Source organism: Perna viridis, chromosome 8 (assembly GCF_037379345.1).
Source record: "Perna viridis isolate PV_CMFRI_1.1 ecotype Kerala chromosome 8, ASM3737934v1, whole genome shotgun sequence".
Classification (NCBI taxonomy): Eukaryota; Metazoa; Mollusca; class Bivalvia; order Mytilida; family Mytilidae; genus Perna; species Perna viridis.
Window position 1 is genome coordinate 6135069 of NC_142452.1, and position 21300 is coordinate 6156368.

Below are 21300 nucleotides of genomic sequence, written 5' to 3' on the forward strand. Positions count from 1 at the left end.
ATATCAGTCAAAATTAGAACTGAAGCATATCAATAAAGTTAGAACTGAAGCATATCAATAAAGATGGAACTGAAGCATACCAATAAAGACAGAACTGAAGCATATCAATAAAGTTAGAACTAAAGCATACCAATAAAGATGGAACTAAAGTATATCAATAAAAATAGAACTGAAGCATATTGATAAAGATGGAACTGAAGCATATCAATAAAATTGGAACTGAAGCATAACAGTAAAGATGGAAATAAAGTATACCAATAAAATAGTATTGAAGCATATTAATAAAGATGGAACAGAAGCATATTAATAAAGATGGAACTGAAGCATATCCATAAAGTTGGAAATGAAGCATAACAGTAAAGATGGAACTAAAGTATACCAATAAAAATAGTATTGAAGCATATTAATAAAGATGGAACAGAAGCATACCAATAAAGATGGAACTGAAGCATATCAATAAAGATAGAACTGAAGCATATTAATAAAGTTAGAAGCATATCAGTTTTTATCCCTTTAACAAGTACAACATAAGATGCAAGTGAACAGTCTTTAAAAACACAGGTTTTTTTTAATTTAATTTAATTTTCAAATCCAACATGTATTACACATTCAGCATAAATAAAGAATACAACATAAAACATGTCACCAATAATAACATTGGTTTTTGTTGTAAAATAAGTATTGTAGATTGAAGTGAAAAGAGAAATTGTTAAAAGAGATGGAACAATGGAGATAATGAATTTTGACTAAAAAAAATTCATGAACATTGTAACTCAGAATTTTTTGAATTTAACATATTTGCACCTGAAGAAGGATCTATCACGATAAAACACAAAACTATGCCAAAGTCGGTTAAATTTTTCATAGCAATCATTCTCTCGTAATTATATATATACTTCAGTTTCTTTTTAAGGCCTGATATGTTCCCTTCGGGAGCGTTTATGGTTGTATTATCAATTTGGTTCTGTATACTTATGGCAAGGAAAAGCATCAATATCTGGTTTAACCTTCATTTTCAGGAGCTGAAAAAAAGCATAATGGCAGCTTCAATTGCGTATACTTGTGTATGTGCGACTGAGAGCCAAACCAGTCTTGGAAAATATTCTCTAGTTTCGATAATTAAATACAAATCAAATCATAGCTTTTCCAAGATAGGGTTGGCCATAATAGTCTGCAGTATGGCGACCAGATGTTTACGAAAATTACGTAATCAATACGACCCAAAACTCGGGTCATAAAAATTGTGACACGAAAACGAAATAAAACTAAAGAGAGAGTCGAAACGAAACTATTCGATAAAATGAATCAAATCGTAATAAAAACATAATTAAATGGTAAAAGAAATCTTTTGAGACGTGTCGCAAATTATAAGAACCATAATGTTTACCAGTGCCGGACAATTCGAACGAAAGACATTTCAGACCATGAAAACCAATAACTCGTTATGAATGCCGAACATTTTGGCCAATAGACATATCAGACCATGACAATCAGTATAGTACTTTAGGACAAATATTACTACAAAGTTTTCCATATTGATGGTTACGTGTTTAATATATCAAATCAGAGCTCACAAAAATTATCAAAGTTATTTTTAATTACTGTTTCTTCGGGAGTGTTAAAAGGTTTCATCTTCATCATATTAAAACTAATTGTGATTTAAAGTATCTTATACAATAAATGTAATGTTTGATCCATAGTAAAACACTGTTCTGTGGATCACTATAAATAATTTACAATTCCCAGTAAGAAATTTACTTTAGTACAAAGTTTCAAAATACATGTCTATGTAAAAGTATGGTGGATAAAAATGTCTTGGCAAAAGCTTGTTTCCTTACCCATCAGTGAAAAATGGCTCCTTGCACCTCTGAAATAAAAGTAAATTTTCTTTACAACCATGATTCATATAAAAATAACCTATTTAATCAGATAGATTCAATTTTTTATCAGAATACATTACATGTTTTGATGTAATATTTCAGACTGAAACAGAATTGTTCAAAGCCTTTGTAAAACTCGTGTATAAATAGTGATGCCGATTTGAAGACTTCACTAGTGTTATTATCATAATTATTCAACAACTTCCAAACGAACTACATTTTACCCACATCTAAGTATTTAAAGTTTCATGCGATTCTGAAGTTACTAGGTATTGCCCACTGATATAGTTGTAAATTTCAGAACTTTGTTTATTGTGACATTGCTTTCCTGAATCTCATCATAGGAAACGAATGTTACATTCATTGCCAAATTTGATTTCAGAATTCTCCAAGACCATTTTTGACATTATCATGTTTGAAATAAAGGATCCCTTTGAGTAAATTTGCGTTTCCCTTTGATTGACCAAGGGGTAATCTTGAATAGTTTGAATAGGGAGTAATACATATAATGTATATTACATAAACTGGGTTTCTTTAGATACATGTATGCTTACAGCACTAGAATTTCAGTTAGAAAAAAATTTTTGTTCGCTCTGGTGATACCTTTCCTTGTCAAGTTATTGGAATTCCCATGGGAACTAATTATGCTCCACTTATAGGGGAGCTTTTTTTGTATTGTAACAAATCACAAAAATGTGGTAGAAAAAAGTAATATTACCTTTAAATATTTATACTTAAGTAGCACTCCAAAGAATCATGCAAAATGTGATACATGGTTGGAAAGCCTACATATTTTTATTTTTGATATTATATTTAAAATGTCATAGTAAACAGAAATTAACATGTGACTTTACATATAACCCTTGTTCTTATAAAAATTGTACAGAATATATCGTAAATTCAAATTAAGGAAGATAACTCTGTAAATGACACTAAAATATAATAGACACTGTTGTTGAATTTTCAATGTAGATTACCTATTAGAACAGACAGATTGGAATGAATAATTATACATTTCATCATATAGGCCAAAAAGCAACTTTTTTGGGGTGTATCATGTATTACATATTACACATATTGTCAGATTTTAATGAAAGCAACCTTTACATAACAGAGAAATTACTATATTAAGGTTTTCAATATCACAAGCTCGTAAATTCACATTAAGTTTTAACCTGATATAAGAAACTCATTCTTAAATACAGATGTCCTTTTAAATGATTAATATGTGCATGTATCTTCAACCCTATACTTTACAAATGTATATCATCAGTTTGACCTTAAGACTTCATACATACTAGAAGTTATGAAGAATTTATCAACACATAAGACTTGATACATACTAAAAGTTATTTAGAACTCCATTACAATCAGTTTGACCTTCAGATACATAACCTTGGCCATCAACAGGAAAGTAAGCATCACTGTAGTAGCTTAAAAGAAAGTTTGAAATCACTGATAACATGACACCAATTAATTTCATATATATCTGTTATATATCTCTTTTTTTCTGCAATTGTGATTTTACATAGGTCTTATCCTTGTTTTGAATCTAAAATTAGTGAAATATTTAATACAATGATTAAAGTATGCATGGACACAGTACAGTCATATATTTTATGCATGTTTAGTTCTAAGTTCCAGTGAGAGTAAAAATAGTCCAAAACATAAGTTTATACAATTGTGTTCAAGAATTTTTTCCCTTTTTGTCGATCTTTAACTAGAAAAGACTTACTGGAAATTGGCTGACACATCACAGAACCAGTCTGGGAATGAATTGGTGGTGGGATCAGCAGAAATAGCTGGCCAGGATCCCAGTGGACTGGTTACATGCTATGGGTTGGATGGTGAGAAAGAATCATTAGCCGATTCAAAATCAGCATTACCAGCAGAACGTAACAGCTAAAGAACCTGTGGCTAAAATGAAAAATATTCAAATTCCAATTCTTTATTAGCACAAACACAATCAATCACTATATTTAGCAATAGCTTAGTGTTGTATGATTTTTGTAAGCAAAATTTTATCACCATTCATCCCATATCATTTCATTTACATTCAATTCTGCTACCAGGTATTTCACATCTTTTTAGAATTTTTTAAACTCTGGTTTTTGCTTGACTGATTTATCACAGGGATGTCAATGTGTACATAATAGAATACTCAATTATTGATGAAATACAATTGTATTTTAGCACTGTACAATAATTGTGTACCCGAGTTTTTATCTGCTGGTCCATGATTGGTTTAGTTTAAACATATGTTATTTGTAGAATATCATACAGAAAGGATTAGACACAAGTAACATCTTACTTATGAAGTCATTTCTGGATTTAAGGAACTGGTCCCAGAAAATTGTAAAATGAGTGCATGAACATGTACATCTCGTAGACAACTCCTGACAAAACACATTATGTGCACATGTACAACTGAACAGATCTACACTTGATGAAAATCAAAATTCAGATCATACTCACAGTTACTGCTTGAAGAGTCCTGCTCAAAGAAAACTGCTACCGGAATACTTTTAGCAAACTGGTAACCTTTGACCTCTGACTGGATAACACAGTCATGAACTAACCCATCATCATAAGTGAATGTGACTAATTCACTGTGGGAAGAGGTAGCTGGTGTTGTCACAGTAGCAGGAAATATTTTGCTCTGGTGCAGGTTACTAAATAGGTCCTTTAGAAATTAAAATTAACATTAAAATATTGACTTCTGATTTTACTACTGGTATGGTTAGGATTTGGTTTCATAATAGATAAATTATTTAAAAACTGAGTTTGTCTGTAGAAAAAATGTACAGTATCTAAGCAAAAGTATGCATCTTTTTGGCAATAAATTGTCACAGTAACAAAAAAATTACTGGCTTGTCAAATTAATACACTTATACATGTTTGCACACGATACACAGTTGCTGAATGAAACAGAAAAATCAATTGAAGAGACTTTCAAAGTCTTGCAAATATACAAAAAAGCCAGCGGCGCGTGTATGAATATGAATAAAACGGTCGGAAAGTATATAGATAGATGGAAGAATAAGAAACCTAAAGTCAATAAAATTAAATGGACAAAGAAGCCAGTTAAAGTGCTTGGCATCCAACACAGGTACTGGGTAAATTTAAATCAAATATGGTTAGAAGAAATAAATAAGATTAAGAGCTGTATTGAGGAATGGAAATCAAGAGATTTGACGTTGGAGGGAAAAGTTCTTTTTATTAATTATTAAATGATTTATATTGTCCACAATTGTGTATGAGATCGAGATGAGAGGCATACTCTTAAAATATGAAAAGGAGGTTAATACTAATTATGTGGTCATTTGTTTGGGATGGTAAAGCAGACCAAGTATCTAGAGCGGTTTGCTGCTTACCTAAAGAAAAGGGTGGAATTAATATGGTTGATCTTAGAAATTTTATTAAATCAAAACAGGTCAAGAGTTTGTATAACCTTATAAACTATGACCTGGATAATTGGAACGCCTTGGGCAAATTTTGGCTCACCTTACTAGACTCAAAATTTGACAAAGAATATTTCATTTGTATATGTTCAGACATTAGCGACTTAGGTCAGATGAAGATGTCAAAACATTATCAAAATCTCTTGAGTTCCTGGATAGAGTTTAATAAGATACACAGATGCAATAATTCACCTAGAGAAAAACATCTAGTACAAAATTATGGGTAACTCCAAATTCAAATATGGCGGTAAAGTTCTACTTTTTTTTAATTTTGCAGAAAGTGGGATAAAAAAGGTAAAGAATGTATGGAACACCCATACAAATTCTTCTGAGTCACCTCTAGTTGTTTTCAATAAATTAAACGATAAGAGAAATTGGATAGCTCAATACAGCAAAAAAAAGGCAGCTTACAAATTTGTGCATATAAATATTCTAAAATTTGATAATATTAACTTATCACAGAAGAAAATGACATGCAAATTTAATAACACTCATTTTGTACGAGAGGGCAAAGTTCTGGCAACAAGATATAAAACTGAAACAAATAAAAAATGAGTTTTTATGAATTCCCACTGACTCCAAATTGGAATGGGAAAATTTCTTCATAAACGAAAATATTCAATGGGATAAAATATGAGTTTCATTAAAAGACAATTTTGGGAATAGAAAAGCTAAACAACTGCAGTGGAAACTCCTCCATAATATTATTTATACCGAAGAACTGTTACCAAAAAAATAATTTTCATATGGGTCATGTCATTTCTGCAACAAAAGGGAGAATTTAAATCATTTATTTTTTACATGCAAATTGGTGAATGAAGCTTGGAAAGATATTTTTGTGCATAAAAATGAATACTGACATTACACAAAATTCAGAAAGTCATAATATTGGGTTGCCAAAATTTGGATGTAAAACATTCATTAATTGAAACGATTTTGTTGACAGTCAAGTGGGCAATATGGAAATATAGGAATATTGCTAAGTATCAAAAGAAGGTAATTTCTAAATTTATGATTTATAATATGATAATAAACAAAGTTGCCTTCATAGCAAGAACAAACTGAGATAAAATAGATGAAAACCCAATACCTCGAAATTAAAAGGGTATTCATTGATTTTTAAAATTTTTTATGTAGTATTGCAGTCTATAGTATGGATAGCATTATTGTAGCTAGCCATTTACACTCCCTCAAATGTATTGTTACTTGTATAATATGAATCATATAATATGTATGCCCTACCATATTCGTATGTGTTCTATGCATGGTATAGCATTAGCTACATCCAATTTTGTTACATAGTTCTGCAAGTTTCTTTCAAGAAGTTACAAATACTCAGAAAAAAATACTTACATTCAGCTAATCAGTTTGTTATAATTCACACGGTTTTTAAAAAAAATAAATATAATGTACACATACTCTGTTTATCATAAAGCATGTGTATACGACAATTTCTGCATCTTTTGTCTAAATTTTATTCACAACCAATGATTTGTGTGATATAGAAGTCAGGAAGTTTAAAAGTGCAGTTAAACGATCATGTGAAGTATTGATTTTGGAGTTCATTGATTAAATAATTGTCGAGGTGCATGGTTCTGATACTTGCAATAAATAAATTGTGATATTGTACAAAATATAGAATATTTTATTTATAAGTGTTTAATTTGAATTATGGGAGTTTTTTGTATTTCTTCACACAATCCCTGGGCGTGAAGGGTGTAAGAAATCAGGGAACCCATTTATAGCCCCTCCTGGTGCCCGATGCAGAATAACAATTATAATAACTAGAGAAAAACAAAAACAAAAAAAAAAAAACCCTATGATCAATTATCTTTCTCTGGAGTTCTGCGACATTCTTTATTCTTTCATGCACACCTACATATGATACGTAACCTTCATATAAAATTTCACCAAAATCCCTTTAAACAGTTTATCAGCAGTTGTGTTTACGTGGTTTGTACATGTAAAACCCTTAAAATGGATTATCTTCCTTTGCAGCCCTAAGACAGTAAATATATTCTTTCTTGCACATTTACATAAAAACCTACATGCAACTTTCCTATTAAATTTCATCAAAAATCCTTTAGCAGTTTAGGAGGAGTAGCACATGTGAGGTTTGAACCCTTAAAATGGATTATCTTCCTTTGCAGCCCTAAGAAAGTGCTATATTCCTATTTGCACATCTATATAAAAAGACCTACATGTAACCTTTTTATAAAATTTCATAAAAATCCTTTGAGCTTTTTAGGAGGAGTAGAACATGTGAGGTTTGAACATGTTAAAACCTTAAAATGGATTATCTTCCTTTGCAGCCCTAAGACAGTAACTATATTCTTTCTTGAACATCTACACAAGAAACCTACATGAAACCTTTTCATAAAATTTCATCAAAATCCTTTGAAGCGGTTTAGGAGTACCACATGTGAGGTTTGAACATGTAATACCCTCAAAATGGATTATCTTCCTGTGCACCACTGTGACAGTAACTATATTCCTTCTAGCATATCTATACAAGAAACCTTCATGAAACCTTTCTATAAATTTTCATCAAAATCCTTTGATCGGTTTAGGAGAAGCACACGTGAGGTTTGAACATGTAAAACTCCTCAAATGGATTACCTTCCTTTGGAGTCCTCCAACAAGAAATTTCTTCCCTCAAACACTTCTACATATGATGCCCAATCTTCCTATAAAATTACATAAAAATCACTTGAGCAGGAGAAGTTGTGCTAACAAGAACTATGGACGGGTGGATGGACAGACAGACAGATGGATGGGTGATTCCCATATACCCCCCAAACTTTTATTGCAGGGGGTAAATAATTAAAACATACATAAATATTCAATCGCCCTACGGTTATTCGAAAGAAGAAGACTTCTGGACAGTCCAATTTTGATTAATTCGAGTAACATATATGCGTACTGTACAGTGGTTAATCTTCAGACATCATCACAGTATGGTGCATAAGGACATGCAACTAAGATGAAGTTGCAGTCCTTATGTCTAAAGCAGTTAAGAAAGCTGCATATGACAGTAATTGGGATTAGAGGGGGGATGTCCCAATTACCACTTTCTTGCTGAAAATGTTAAAAAAATCAGAAATTTTTACAATGTTAAAGAATGGCCCACTGAAATTCTGAAAATCATAACAAGAGGCTCATAGGAGCCTGGTTCGCTCATCTGGTTCATTTTTTTTACCTTTCACAGACAATAACTCTACCAAGGAATTATCTTTCACATGTTATGCATATATGTGTACTAACTCTTGTAGACCTAATCATGAGGATCATATCATTAATAAATGTTTTTCCATCTATTATAGTTTTCAAAATAATGTAAAAAAAACTTCAAAATACATCATTTTTTTGCCTTTCAAGGAGTCATCTAACAACTTTGATCGAATAGAGGCTTGCAGGCTGAATCTTCTACATATCAAATTAATGCCATGGATTAATGAAATATTCTATCAGTCAATAAAAAAGTGTTTTTGAGAACATGAAGAAATATAGTCCATGAAGGTTATGCATATATGAATGAGTTAACTTTTAATATTCATAACAGGGAGGAGAGAGATAGCTCTTATTTATTCCAATTCTACAGCATCTCAAGGAAATAGGTTTTAATGCATGAGGTTTTCCATAAATTTCATATATAATTAACTTTTAATGCCATGAACAAAAAACACTGAAAAAAAGCTCCAGTTTTCAACGAAATCTCCAGTTTAAAAGGAAACACTTTATATCATGTATGTACATTGTACATTACCCTGGTACCTGGGTTTGGTTTAACATAACTATCATCAACAGTGTTGTCGTCTTGCCATAAATTGTCATATGACTTCAGTTTCTGTATTACATCTTGTTTCTGTAGTCCCTGTTGCACTATCATGTGACAATCAATGCAAATGTCTTACTACTTATCAAGATGTTGGGAATGCATATCATCTCCTTATCAAAGTTCGCCTGCAGAAAAAAATGGTTAAAAATTGAATCAAAGAAAGGGGAATGATGCATCAATCAACACATTTTGAAGGAATGTCTCTATTCCAACAAAAGCCATTTTTATTCTTAAATGTTGAAGTAAATTGACGTTCTGGAAAATTCTGGAAACAATATGAAATTTAAGACACCAAACCCATTGAAATATGCTGGACTCCAGAGAAAATTCAATTTGTAAAGTAGAATATTTTTTATTTATTAGCTACACGTATCAATAAAAGAAAAAAAAGAAAAAAGGTGCAAAATTCAGGATTCTGTCCAATGAAGGCAAAATGAGCCTCCATTGGTCTGAAAACAAAACAAGAGGCTTCAGGAGCTTGAAGTGCTCACCTGGTTAAATTTTGCCTTTCAATGGCAATAAATTTAGCATGAAGTTGTCCAACAATTTTGACTCAAGAAGACTTTGGTAGGGCTTATCATAAGGACCATTTCTGCAATTGAAAGTTTCTTCCTATCTATGATAGAAGATATTGGCTGAAAACTGTAAAACATTTCCCCCCTTTCAAGGGCAATAACTCTTACAAGAAGTCTTCTGACAACTTTTATCTCTATAGACTTTTGTAGTCCTAATAAGGATCATTTCAGCTATTGATGAATTTGGCTAAACCTAACGGTTTTGGAGATATATGCAAAAAACTACTGTCTGACCTCTATTTCCTATTTTTAGTAATGGCGGCAATATTATTGACAGATCAAAAAATCCCCACATCAGTTCTATGCAGGATACCCCAAGGAACACTCGTACCAAGTTTGGTTCCAACTGGTTAAGTAGTGCCAGCACTCCACAGTTTAGTTTTGCACTTTTGGCTAAGGATGAAAAATGACATTAATGGAAACCGGTGGTTGCTATAGTGATTAAAAATGAAGAATCTATTGTTGATAAAACATTTTCTGAAAAAGGGGACTTTTCAAAGTATTTTGCAATGTTTTATATATTTTCAATGTTGAAGGAGCTTTTTTCAATGACAATTTGACTTCATTGTGAAAGTGAAAGTAAGTAAATTTTTTACCATGCTAAATTTAACAAGTGGATTATAAAGTGAAATAGCTCAAAATCTAAACGGTGATGCCAATATGAGGATGAGGTTTTTGAAGGAAAAAGTTTGGACAGTTTCAAGGGATGAAATAAAAATTTAAGATATTTTGCGGGAAATTTGATATTTTTAAACCTGCTTTTATGAACTTTTTTGCAAATTTTCGCATATTTTTGCATGGTTTCTATGGTAACCCTATTTGCTGTGGGTAATTTTTTTCCTGAAAATTTTTACTGCATCCTGAAGGCCTTGGCTTGAGCTATTTCTAGATATATGTTTGTTTGTTTGTTTGTTTGTTGGGGTTTAATGTCCGAGCAGCAATATTTCAGCTATATTCAGACGATGAACATGAAATTGATGATAAAAATGAACATGAAATGATGATGAAATGAAACAGGGATGGGACACAAGGACAATGGGGTCGACAAATTTTGATTGCCACTGGAAATAGGGAGAGGTGGGTAGGGTCGGGCAATTTAGCCTCCTGTGGCAGAGCCCTATGGTTCTTACTCTGAGAGAATACCACAGTAGGGTTTTTTTAAGGTGCAAGGAACGTGGCATCTTTCCCAACACGGTGCACCACTATGGTTTGTGGTCAGGTTTTCCGTATTATAGCCTGACAACCCCAGCATGTAACACGCCAGGGGTACCCCATTCCACCACCTGGGGCATACATCCCAGTTGCTTTGTGGGCAGAGCGCCCTAGCCCCTGGCTAGGGTTCTGAGCACTATTTAGTCGCCTTTTACGACAAGCTTAGCGCTGCTGCAGGCCTATTCTTTTAACACCCGGACCTGCACGGGGAATTTCTAGATTTCTAGATATATAGATTTACAGATGCTTGACTATTTTTTAAAGTGATAAATGTTATAAAGCATCAGATAACAAGACCAAAATCTGGCAGTTCTACAATACTGTGGAGTGCTGACTAGTGTCAGAGGAGAAGATTTTTGAAAGAAATAAGATTAAATATAGCAAAAACGTTGAAAAGGGGCAATAACTCTTACATGGCTTAATGGATTAAAATGAAAATATTACCACAGATAGACCTCATCAAGCTGAACACTTTTATCCTATGTCAGCATAACTAAACCTAACAGTTTTGGAGATATATGTAAAAAACTACTGTTTGACCCCCATATTCTATTTTTAGTATCGGTGGCCATGTTTTTCAACGTATAAAAAATCCCTATATCAATTCTATGCAGGATACCCCAAGGAACATTCATACCAAGTTTCAGAGAACAAGCGTTTTGAATTACTATTAACATGACGAAGATGGACGTCAAGTGATGGCAATATATCTGTAGCTCACATGGCCTTGAGTCAGGTGAGCTAAAAATGGCTCATTCTCAAAATTTTTAATCCAAATCACTGATATGACCAGCAATAGCTCAAAAGATGATACCAATGTATGGTTTAACATTAACATGTCCTTCAAAAGCTCACCAGAGATTTTTATTACGGTACATGTATGTATCATATGCTGACTCTCAACCAAAACTTATTAATTTTATTTATAACACATTTACATTTATATGTTCCTATGGTTGCTTTATCAACTGGGTTCAGTATACTTGTGGTGAGAAAAATCATTAATATCCAGTTTGGGCATGTACATGTAAAATCAGGAGCTTAAAAATAGCATCATGGCAACTTCATTCTCATATTCTTCGTTAATACAATTTAGAACCAGTCTTGTCAAATATTCCCTAGCTACAATGATTAATCTTAGCTTTTTCCAAAATATGGATGGTCACAACATGGCACCCAAATGTTAATGAAAATGACGTAATCAACTTATCAGTACTGGACAATTCGACCCATGGCAACTCATATTTCCTTACGAATACCAAAGCATTCTCTCTTACAGAAGATGAGAAATCCGTTACAAAAAATTCCATTACAAATAGCCTAATCTCCATAATGATTTTTAAATATACCCCTATCTTGTGAAAACACTGGGATTTCCCATGCTATTTATAGACCCTTCACTTCCTGTGACCAGTACTGCACTGCAAGTCTGCTAACCCCACATGCCATTCTGAGGATTGTGAGCTGACATATGTAGAATCATGCTGATATATAGTCCTCTGCAGGTTAAAGTTAAGGTAAAGTCCAGAGAAGCCATTGAATATTGTGAAATTAGCATAGAAGCCTATGGAAAGTGGAATTAGTGGTTTTTAGCCTTAAGATGAAGCCATGGCAAAATGAAAAGTTTCTTGAAATAGCTTTAAACTACTTGAAGATCTTGTTAACTTTGCCATGAAAGGAATACACTACAAAAATCCTTCAAAATATGCATTTTTTTAAGTTATATGTCCAAATTATGGAAAATTGGTCTTTTTGGCTGATTTTTATGTCCTATCTTGTAAAAAGTGTAGAAAATTTAGTAAAAATATCAAATATTAAACTTTGAGGGCTATATTTACCTAAATATGGTGGTAATAAGCACTTGAAATCAAGTTTTGTGTAGATTTGAGCAAAAATTAGGTTAGAAATGAGGAAAAACTCACTTTCATTACTGCAGTTAAGGCCATATCAGCATTCCCCTATGGCAACATGGAAAATCCATTATTGAGTACTTTTCTTGCTTTAGGTGCCCTTTACTGGTCATGTTTTAATGTGAAAACACTGTATTTACAAATTTAAAGCCAAATATATCACCTTTTGTGAAAATTTAAAGATTTAGGATTTTTGACATGTGATCAAGAAAAAGGGGGAGGCATGTCAGAAATAAATTTTTAAAAATAGACCAATTTCTCAGAAAATGATTACTTTTAAAACTATTTCTTCCTTAATATTGTTAAAAGACAAGTTGTGATTGATATTTTTTATTTGAAAAGTCAGAAAAAGTTCTTTGCAAATATTAAATGCATTTAAGTATGGTAGAATATTGTCACTTTTTTGCTTGCACAACTTGGTTACCCTACATTTAAAAATCAAATATTTAAAAAAGTGCTTGTCACATTTCACTGAAACTTTGCAAATGCATTCAGTATGTGTGTAGGAAGATACCTGTATAGTTATTTATTTTTTCTAAGACAAAAAGTGACTCTTTAGGTTACAGACCACCAATTCAACCAATGAGCATTCGGAACGTACGCAAAAATAGTCCTACGCAAAAATTACCCCTGTTCCTCATAGTGCTGTGAAAAAAGTTCTCATCTTATTTAAAAAATTTAAACAGTTTCTGAAAGGAAAAACATTTCTGTACATTTTATAGGTGCATTTTGCTTCTTGTGATGTGAAGCCTAATCTCCATAATGATTTTTAAATATACCCCTATCTTGTGAAAACACTGGGATTTCCCACGCTATTTATAGACCCTTCACTTCCGGTGACCAGTACTGCACTGCAAGTCTGCTAACCCCACATGCCATTCTGAGGATTGTGAGCTGATATATAGTCCTCTGCAGGTTAAAGTTAAGGTAAAGTCCAGAGAAGCCATTGAGTATTGTGAAATTAGCATAGAAGCCTATGGAAAGTGGAATTAGTGGTTTTTAGCCTATAGCATAAGTGGTTCATATCAAACTGACCTAATCAGAGTGGTTCATATCAAACTGACCTAATCAGGAAACTACAGGAAAATCTTAAAATGAACTCCAATCACCAATGCCAGAATCGTAATCACCAATGCCAGAATCACAATCACCAATGCCAGAATTGTAATACTAAGTCTTGTCTTTTGTGATATTATTCACAGGCAAGATATAAAAGGTTACTTCTTTTCAGGTAAGTATCACACTATTACCTCTTTAAAAGATATCCTAATTATAGTAAATGAATCAAATATTGAAATAGTATTTAAGATTTTAAGAATTTCCCTTTAAATGTAATGATTTCTCTTTTTTCCTGCTAAATTTTGTACTAATACTATATTTCTGCTTTTTGTAACTGAAACAACAATGATTTTTATTTGTTTCTTCTTTGTTAAAACAACCCATAGTAACATTATTATACTTTGAAATCTCTTAATGATAAATATATTTACTGTAACCGGAGATATGTCTAACCTGTTGCACAGTTGCTGTTGTTCAACATTTGAAAGTGGATGTAAGGGCATATGCAAGAAACAGATATGAAGTTTTTTTGTAGTGATGCTAATGAAACCATTGATTTAAGCATCAATCCAAGTATCCTAACACAACAAACCAGATTGACAAAACAAATGACAAGATATTAGGGTGAACAGGTCCAAAGTCAATAGATTATAACTGTGGTATATCAAAACACATGAAACAGATACATGGAACTGTAATGTAGTGATACTAAATGCAACTACATTCCAAACACAATTGACCTAGCACAAGTGATTTATGTTGAACTGACCTAATCAGAAAACTTCACAAAAAAATTTAAAATTTGGAAGTCAACTTAGTAGATTTGACTGCAGGGGCCAGTGATCGAATTTAAGGGGAAATACTTGCTATATGCTAGTTGAAATTTAATTTTGCTAGTAGAAATTATTTCCACTTGCTAAAATTTGCTAGTGGAATTCTGTATGTTCGTAGGTAAAGTCCAGAAATATTCCAAAAAACTTAAATTTAGCGAGTGTAAATTTTCAGTACTTGCTAAATTTACAATGTAACAAGTGGAAAAAATTCTGAAATTCAATCGCTGGGGGGCAAATTATATGTACATGAAATAGATACAGAACAGTAATGTAGTGATACTAATGCAACTACATTCCAAACACAATTGCCCTTAGCACAAGTGATTCATGTTTAACTGACCTAATCAGAAAATTTAACATTACAGTCTTAATTAGAAAATTAGAGGATATATTGAACAATTGTGATGCTAATACAACTCCATACCACATATGATCAACCTACATGCACATGTAGTACAATCAGATTATCTAATCAGTTGAAGTCTTAACGTTAGTCTATACTTAATAAGAAATTTTAAAATTTCTATGTCAGTAGATTAGATTGCATATACATGTACATTTACACGACTGTAATACTGTGATGCAGGTGAAACTGCATCCCAAATATGATTGACCTAGCACAAGTACATTTTACAAAGATCATAAATAAACACAAACTTAACATACATGTATAATCTCAAGTTGAACTCCAATGAAAAGCAATACATGTACCTTAGTCAAAAACTATTACAGCAATATAAAAACAAGAGACTGCATGCTACATCATGTAATATCCTCACTCCACCTAGGAAAGGGAGACAATGAGATATCCTCACCCAACCTAGGAAAGGGAGACAATGTAATATCCTCACTCAACCAAGGAAAGGGAGACAATGAGATATCCTCACTCAACCAAGGAAAGGGAGACAACGAGATATCCTCAATCAATCTAGGAAAGGGAGACAATGAGGCCATTGGTAAACAGGATTTGGATAAGCCATGAACCTGAAAAGGACAGACACAGCACAAGTCATCTAGAGAAAGCAATATACCAAATATCTAAGCATTGCAAATCGTAGAACCACTTGGAGATGAATTTGGCTTCCTCTTTCAATAGTTTTGGTTTGGAGTACTTCTGTTCTGGTATACAACTAATATTTTGATTATGACATTCCTACATATTTTGATTTTAATGCTGCTGATAAGAGGTTACTCCTTGAAACATGTGTACAGTATATCGAAATTTACAATACATAAAACTGGTATTTTTTGTATTCCAGTAGTAGCTGAGATCTCTGTTATGAAAATTTCAATAATGCAGCACCTTAAAACTTAGAAAGTTGATCCATAAACAGGAAGTACATGAGCAATGAGGCTGTTAAGGGGAGGCAAGATACAAGTCAACATGAAAAAGTAATATCCCAGATATTCTATTATGGCATAAATTATGCAGCACCTATAAAGCTATGAAGACGATCAGTAAACAGTAAATGGATGAGCTATTTTTCAGGTTAAGGAGATGATAGGGTTCAAGTAATCATGAGAAAGCAATATACCATATATAGCATTCCTTCCAGTATAAGCTGAGAAATCTGCTACAAAATAAGTATAAGGGACGGACGAGCTGAGGATCAAACGATAGTAAATCTTAACAAGCATGAAAAACCATGTGTGGAAACATACTGAAGTTGAAAATTAGAAAATTTCCTGTTAAATTGCTCATTCCTGAATTATACTTTTCACTGAGAGTGGAATTTAAAGGAAGGAAGAACATTAGATCCCAAGAAGGATAACAGCTGGCAATTATTGGAAATAAATATTCTGGTCTACACCTAAAAAAGTAAGTCCAGATACATGTACTTCATACACCAGAACAGAAACCTGTGTGGTTGAAAATAAATTTAGACTAAAAAATTTTTAAAATAAATATTATGACCCCATAGACCCATAGAATTGGCCAGGCCAACTAAGAGTCAAATGGTTACAAATGTATGTCCCCTTATGCATGTATACACTAGATATTTTTTTAATGAAAAATCAAAAAACCTTTGGCTCTCCTTGCACATCTCTTCATAGTAGATACACTGTAGCCATACAAACCTGTACCAGCACCCTTTGCCCCTATGGAATACTGAAATTTCTAAGTTTAGCTACATGTACCTCTAATTTCTGCAAAATTTTACAACAAAAAGCTTAGCCGACGTGGTATGATACGGCCGCCGCCTGTTACTGGGGGCATGTGTAAACACAATATCATACCTTCTAACCTAGTCTAACCTTATTGTGGGAGATCTATCCATCCTAAAATTGCAGGAGATTTTACATGATGACATTATAGACATACTTTGTTACTTTATAAATTAAATACAATGTAACACAGAAGATTTCAAATATTTTTTTCAAAACCATAAATACATCATATATACAAATGAATCAACAGTATGAATTATACATGTACACTACTGTCAACACAAATTTTAATTTCTCCACTCTCCACAGTGGAGATATTTTGAGTGGAGTCAAGTGTCTCCACTCTCCACAGTGGAGTTACCATTTCAAAAATTGTCTGTAATTAACTTTTCCTGCCTTTATACCAAAGTATATTTAATGGTTCTAGCAGTTTAATAACATCTAAGTAATTGACAGAAACAAATATTGGAAACTATTAAAATGGAGCAATTTTATCTCAGTTTTTACTTTGGTGGAGTCACAGTGGAGGACATGAGTGACTCCACTGTGAAGAGTGGAGAAATTAAAATTTTGGTTGACAGTAGTGTAGGTCACAGAAATGATGCTTGGTATGGCATAAAATAAATTTTGCCTTGTTCCAATGTTCACCGCTGGCATGTCAATGAATCTTGTTTTGATTGACCCGCTTCCAGCTACTATCTTCAAAAATGCGAACAAGAGTACCGTATATACTCGCATATAAGTTAGATTTTTCAAGATAAATTTTGAGTTGCTAAGAAGGGTTCCGACTTATAAGCAAGATATTGGCCATGGGTTAAAAACTCTAGTCGGAGCAAGTGGGAGAATCAAGGTATTGACACGAAAATGACACCTACCTTTAACAGTCAGATCGGTGCCGTACTTGTGTATTGTAAAATTCGACCTATATATCTCATATTTGTTATTTTTGTGTATGCTTATGAAGTGATGAAATAAATGAATATTTGTAGTTTTATTTTCATTATGCCTTACAACTAAACTATCTTTAATAAAATTTGTATTCCCAGCATAGCTTCTTGTGTTTGTTATTTTCACTTGCATGTCACATGGTTGTTGAATTTATCCTAATACCAAAAAGATGGCATAAAACATGACTAAGCGATGTAACTTAGTTTACAAGAAATATTAGCAATGCTGAGAAATAATTAAAATTTAATTTCAAACAGTAATAAAAAGGCGTTAACATTACCATTATCGATAATTTCAGAACAGTATAATGATAATAGGTATGGTATATATGTCATTGAGAACCGTCTTGATGGACTTGATTGAAAAGAAAACAGTGAAAGATGATTACCGGGTGAAAAGATGTTATAACACTATTAAGCAATCAATCCTTCGACCGCCTAGCAATTAATTTATAAAAATCCTTTGATCTCAATTAGTGTCCAAGTTTTCCGTTAAAAAATTGTTCTTCACAGTTCTTAGTTTTTACTCATTCTAATCTGGTCATTAGTTGTATAAACAAATTATTGAAAAAAATAAAAAACAACAAACACATGATCATTCTTCACATTTTCCACCAAAAATTGTGCCCTTCCTTACATTTCACTGATTGTTGTACTTGTAAAAATTCAGTCTGAGTTCAGTCCGACTTGTAAGCGGGTCAAGGCTAGATCCCAGAATTTTTGGGCTGAGTAGGGGGTTCCCACTCATATGCGGATCAACTTATTTGTGAGAATATACGGTAGCAAAGAACTTTTTGGCAACCCTACCATTGCTTCCATCAGATGAAATACTGAAAGAATCCTGTTAACAGTTTTTAATCACTGTACATACATAGCCTCAAGACTTGGTACGACAGCCTGTGTTATAATTTGAGTGCATTTAGTCCTTTTACATTTGTACATAAAAATTACTCTGCAATTTTTATTGCAGGGAATGTTTTTTTTTTTTCACAGTCAGTAAATATGGCCACAAGGAACGGAAGGTTGTGTTCTGCCACAAAGTTTGCAAAATCTTGACATAACCAGCCATTGGAAATTGCAATCATGATATTTGTCGATGCGAATGAAGATAATTCTAGAGAGACTCGTATGTCGATCAGCTGTTCCAAGCGTTTTGATGATAAAGCACCACCACGACCCACACGGTTGTTGACATAAACAAAAAAAATTGCATAGTAAACAATAAAAAATTGATAAATTCAATAACGGGAAGTTTTTTTTGAGGAATTCTTGTAACTGGGAGATCGATGCCTCCCGCATGGGAGACTTTTTTGCATGTCAAAAGGAAAAATAACGGGAGACTCCCACAAAAATTGGAGGAATAATAAAAATCAGAAAAAACACAAATTCTACATGGGTTTTAATAAAACACTCATTTTTTTCCCTTTATGGACCTTTATTCTAAAACAGTAGGGGCCAAAAACTTCACATTACTGGTAAATAGGAACTTTCCTCTAGTACATGTAGTTAGTAAAATCATACCAAGACTTTGTAAAAATTGGTCAACCCAAGGAGTTATATATAGAATGATTGGAAATTCATGCTTTCTTGTATCTCGGGTGGCAAGATTTAATCATACTCATCCGTTATATTTACAAGTGTCTTGTTTGTTTGTTTGTTTGTTGGGGTTTAACGTCCGAGCAGCAATATTTCAGCTATATTCAGACGAACAAGTGTCTTGTAATAATTGTAATAGTTGGTTAATACTCTCAATATATGGGGATAAAGCAGAAATGGTTTTCCTCAAAATTTCTTATATACATCGATCAATACCTGAGTAATAGATAAATGTCAACTTGAAATGTTGAAGCGATGGAAATCATTCGCCATTAACAGGGCACACTCAGACAAAGGAAATGCATTATGGGTATTCTCGCTACGCAACATATTTATTGACTTCTTACGTAAAAATGTGCGAGATACCAATCCTACTATATTACATAACTCCTTGGTCAACCACAACAAAAGTTACCACACAGAAACGAAATGTCCACACACAACAACAAAGATGGCGACTGCGCCATTACTTTAAAATTTCAAAATCAGACCAACCATAAAAAGGTAGATTTTTTTAGGTGTGACCCCCTTTGGCCCTTATAACTAGAAAACTGTAAGATATATCTGAAATCTGATTGAAACACACAGGTAGCCTGGGATTTTTATTAGGAATATATATGTATAAACAAAAATCTAAATCAGACCAAGGATAAAGAAGCTGATTTGTTTGGTGTTGCTCCTTCAAACTGTCAAAAGACCCTTATACATGTAACTCAAATACTGTACAAGGTTACCTTAATCTGATTGAAAATGATTTAAAAAAAATGTAGGAGTGACAAACCTAATAAATGTAACGAAATGAAGTAAAGCCCTGCTGAATGACTATTTTTAATAAAATTCAAATTCTTTATTGACACAAACTTACAATGCAATACATGGTTATCGTCCATTGGCAATAATACCTGATAATATTAGGATAATAACCATGATAACTAAATCAACTTACATGTATGTCCAAAATCTATACTGTGGACAGTTAACTGTTATTCAATGAATAGAGGTTACATTGGATGAAAAAAATAGGGTAGGCAAAGGAGTTAAATACTATATATAAATCCTTGGGTAGGCAGACCTACTGTACACCCCTTAAAATTGTGAAGAAATTAAAAGTTTTTGCATTTAGTCTCCATTTTTCACAAATCCTACTGCCAAAATTTTCTTGCCTTACCTTGCTTTACTTTTTTTTATTTACCCCACCCCCTTTCTAACTTAAAAACCTGGACCTGCCCCTGCTGAAATCCTAGATCTACCCCTGTCCCACTATTTCCGGAAAGCAACCAAGCAAAATACAAGTAGCCTTCCAAGAAGAATGGTTATTTTGAAATACACATCATTGACTTTAAAATATACTCTTTCCAGGAAAAAAGAGCATAATATAAGGCTAAAAATGTATTGCATTTGCATGCGTAAGAAAGTTAGTTCGTCTACCCTAAGCAGTTACATATCATACCATTGCGATAGCCTTTGTTGAGACTGTGAGTTCCCACTGGGTCGACTTCGAACCGCGCGAAAACTGGTTTCAGAGTTGGATGTTTCAGCTATTTAATTGTAAATTGAGTTTCAACAGAGAACCAGTACTGGGATCGCCTGAGTTTTGAGATACTATTGATTCTAATATGACGTGGTTGAATTCAAAACTCTTTAGACCACAGTCTTGGTAAACAAAAAAAGTGATTAACACATGACGAAGATTTCGTGCACCACTTAAGCTGCTTCTTACTCTATTCAAAAACATGAAGAAACTAGATCTAGTCATTATTATAATCGAAATAAATGACGGAAACTCCAGTTTCATCATTGTTTACTACGAAACGCCATTA

At 32.9% G+C, this 21300-nt stretch overlaps 1 protein-coding gene across 1 annotated transcript; it reads right to left on the minus strand.

The window, feature by feature from the left end:
* Positions 1-637: 637 nt before the first annotated feature.
* Positions 638-21004, minus strand: LOC148609095 (uncharacterized). Its single transcript, XM_088541659.1, has 7 exons — positions 20931-21004; positions 9116-9304; positions 4356-4563; positions 3616-3797; positions 3224-3313; positions 1839-1867; positions 638-1022 (listed from the first exon to the last, which is right to left on the minus strand). Exons 2-4 carry the CDS (start codon positions 9173-9175, stop codon positions 3763-3765), a joined length of 303 nt encoding a protein of 100 aa, XP_088397785.1. The 5' UTR covers positions 9176-9304; positions 20931-21004; the 3' UTR covers positions 638-1022; positions 1839-1867; positions 3224-3313; positions 3616-3762.
* Between the last annotated feature and the right edge of the window lie 296 nt (positions 21005-21300).

Coding starts and splice junctions, on each gene's coding strand:
- LOC148609095 (XM_088541659.1), bottom strand. CDS start 9,175: ATGACAATTTATGGCAAGACGACAACACTGTTGATGATAGTTATGTTA. Junction 4,564..9,115: donor TTATGTTAAACCAAACCCAG/GTACCAGGGTAA, acceptor TAATTTCTAAAG/GACCTATTTAGTAACCTGCA. Junction 3,798..4,355: donor GGACTCTTCAAGCAGTAACT/GTGAGTATGATC, acceptor TTTTCATTTTAG/CCACAGGTTCTTTAGCTGTT.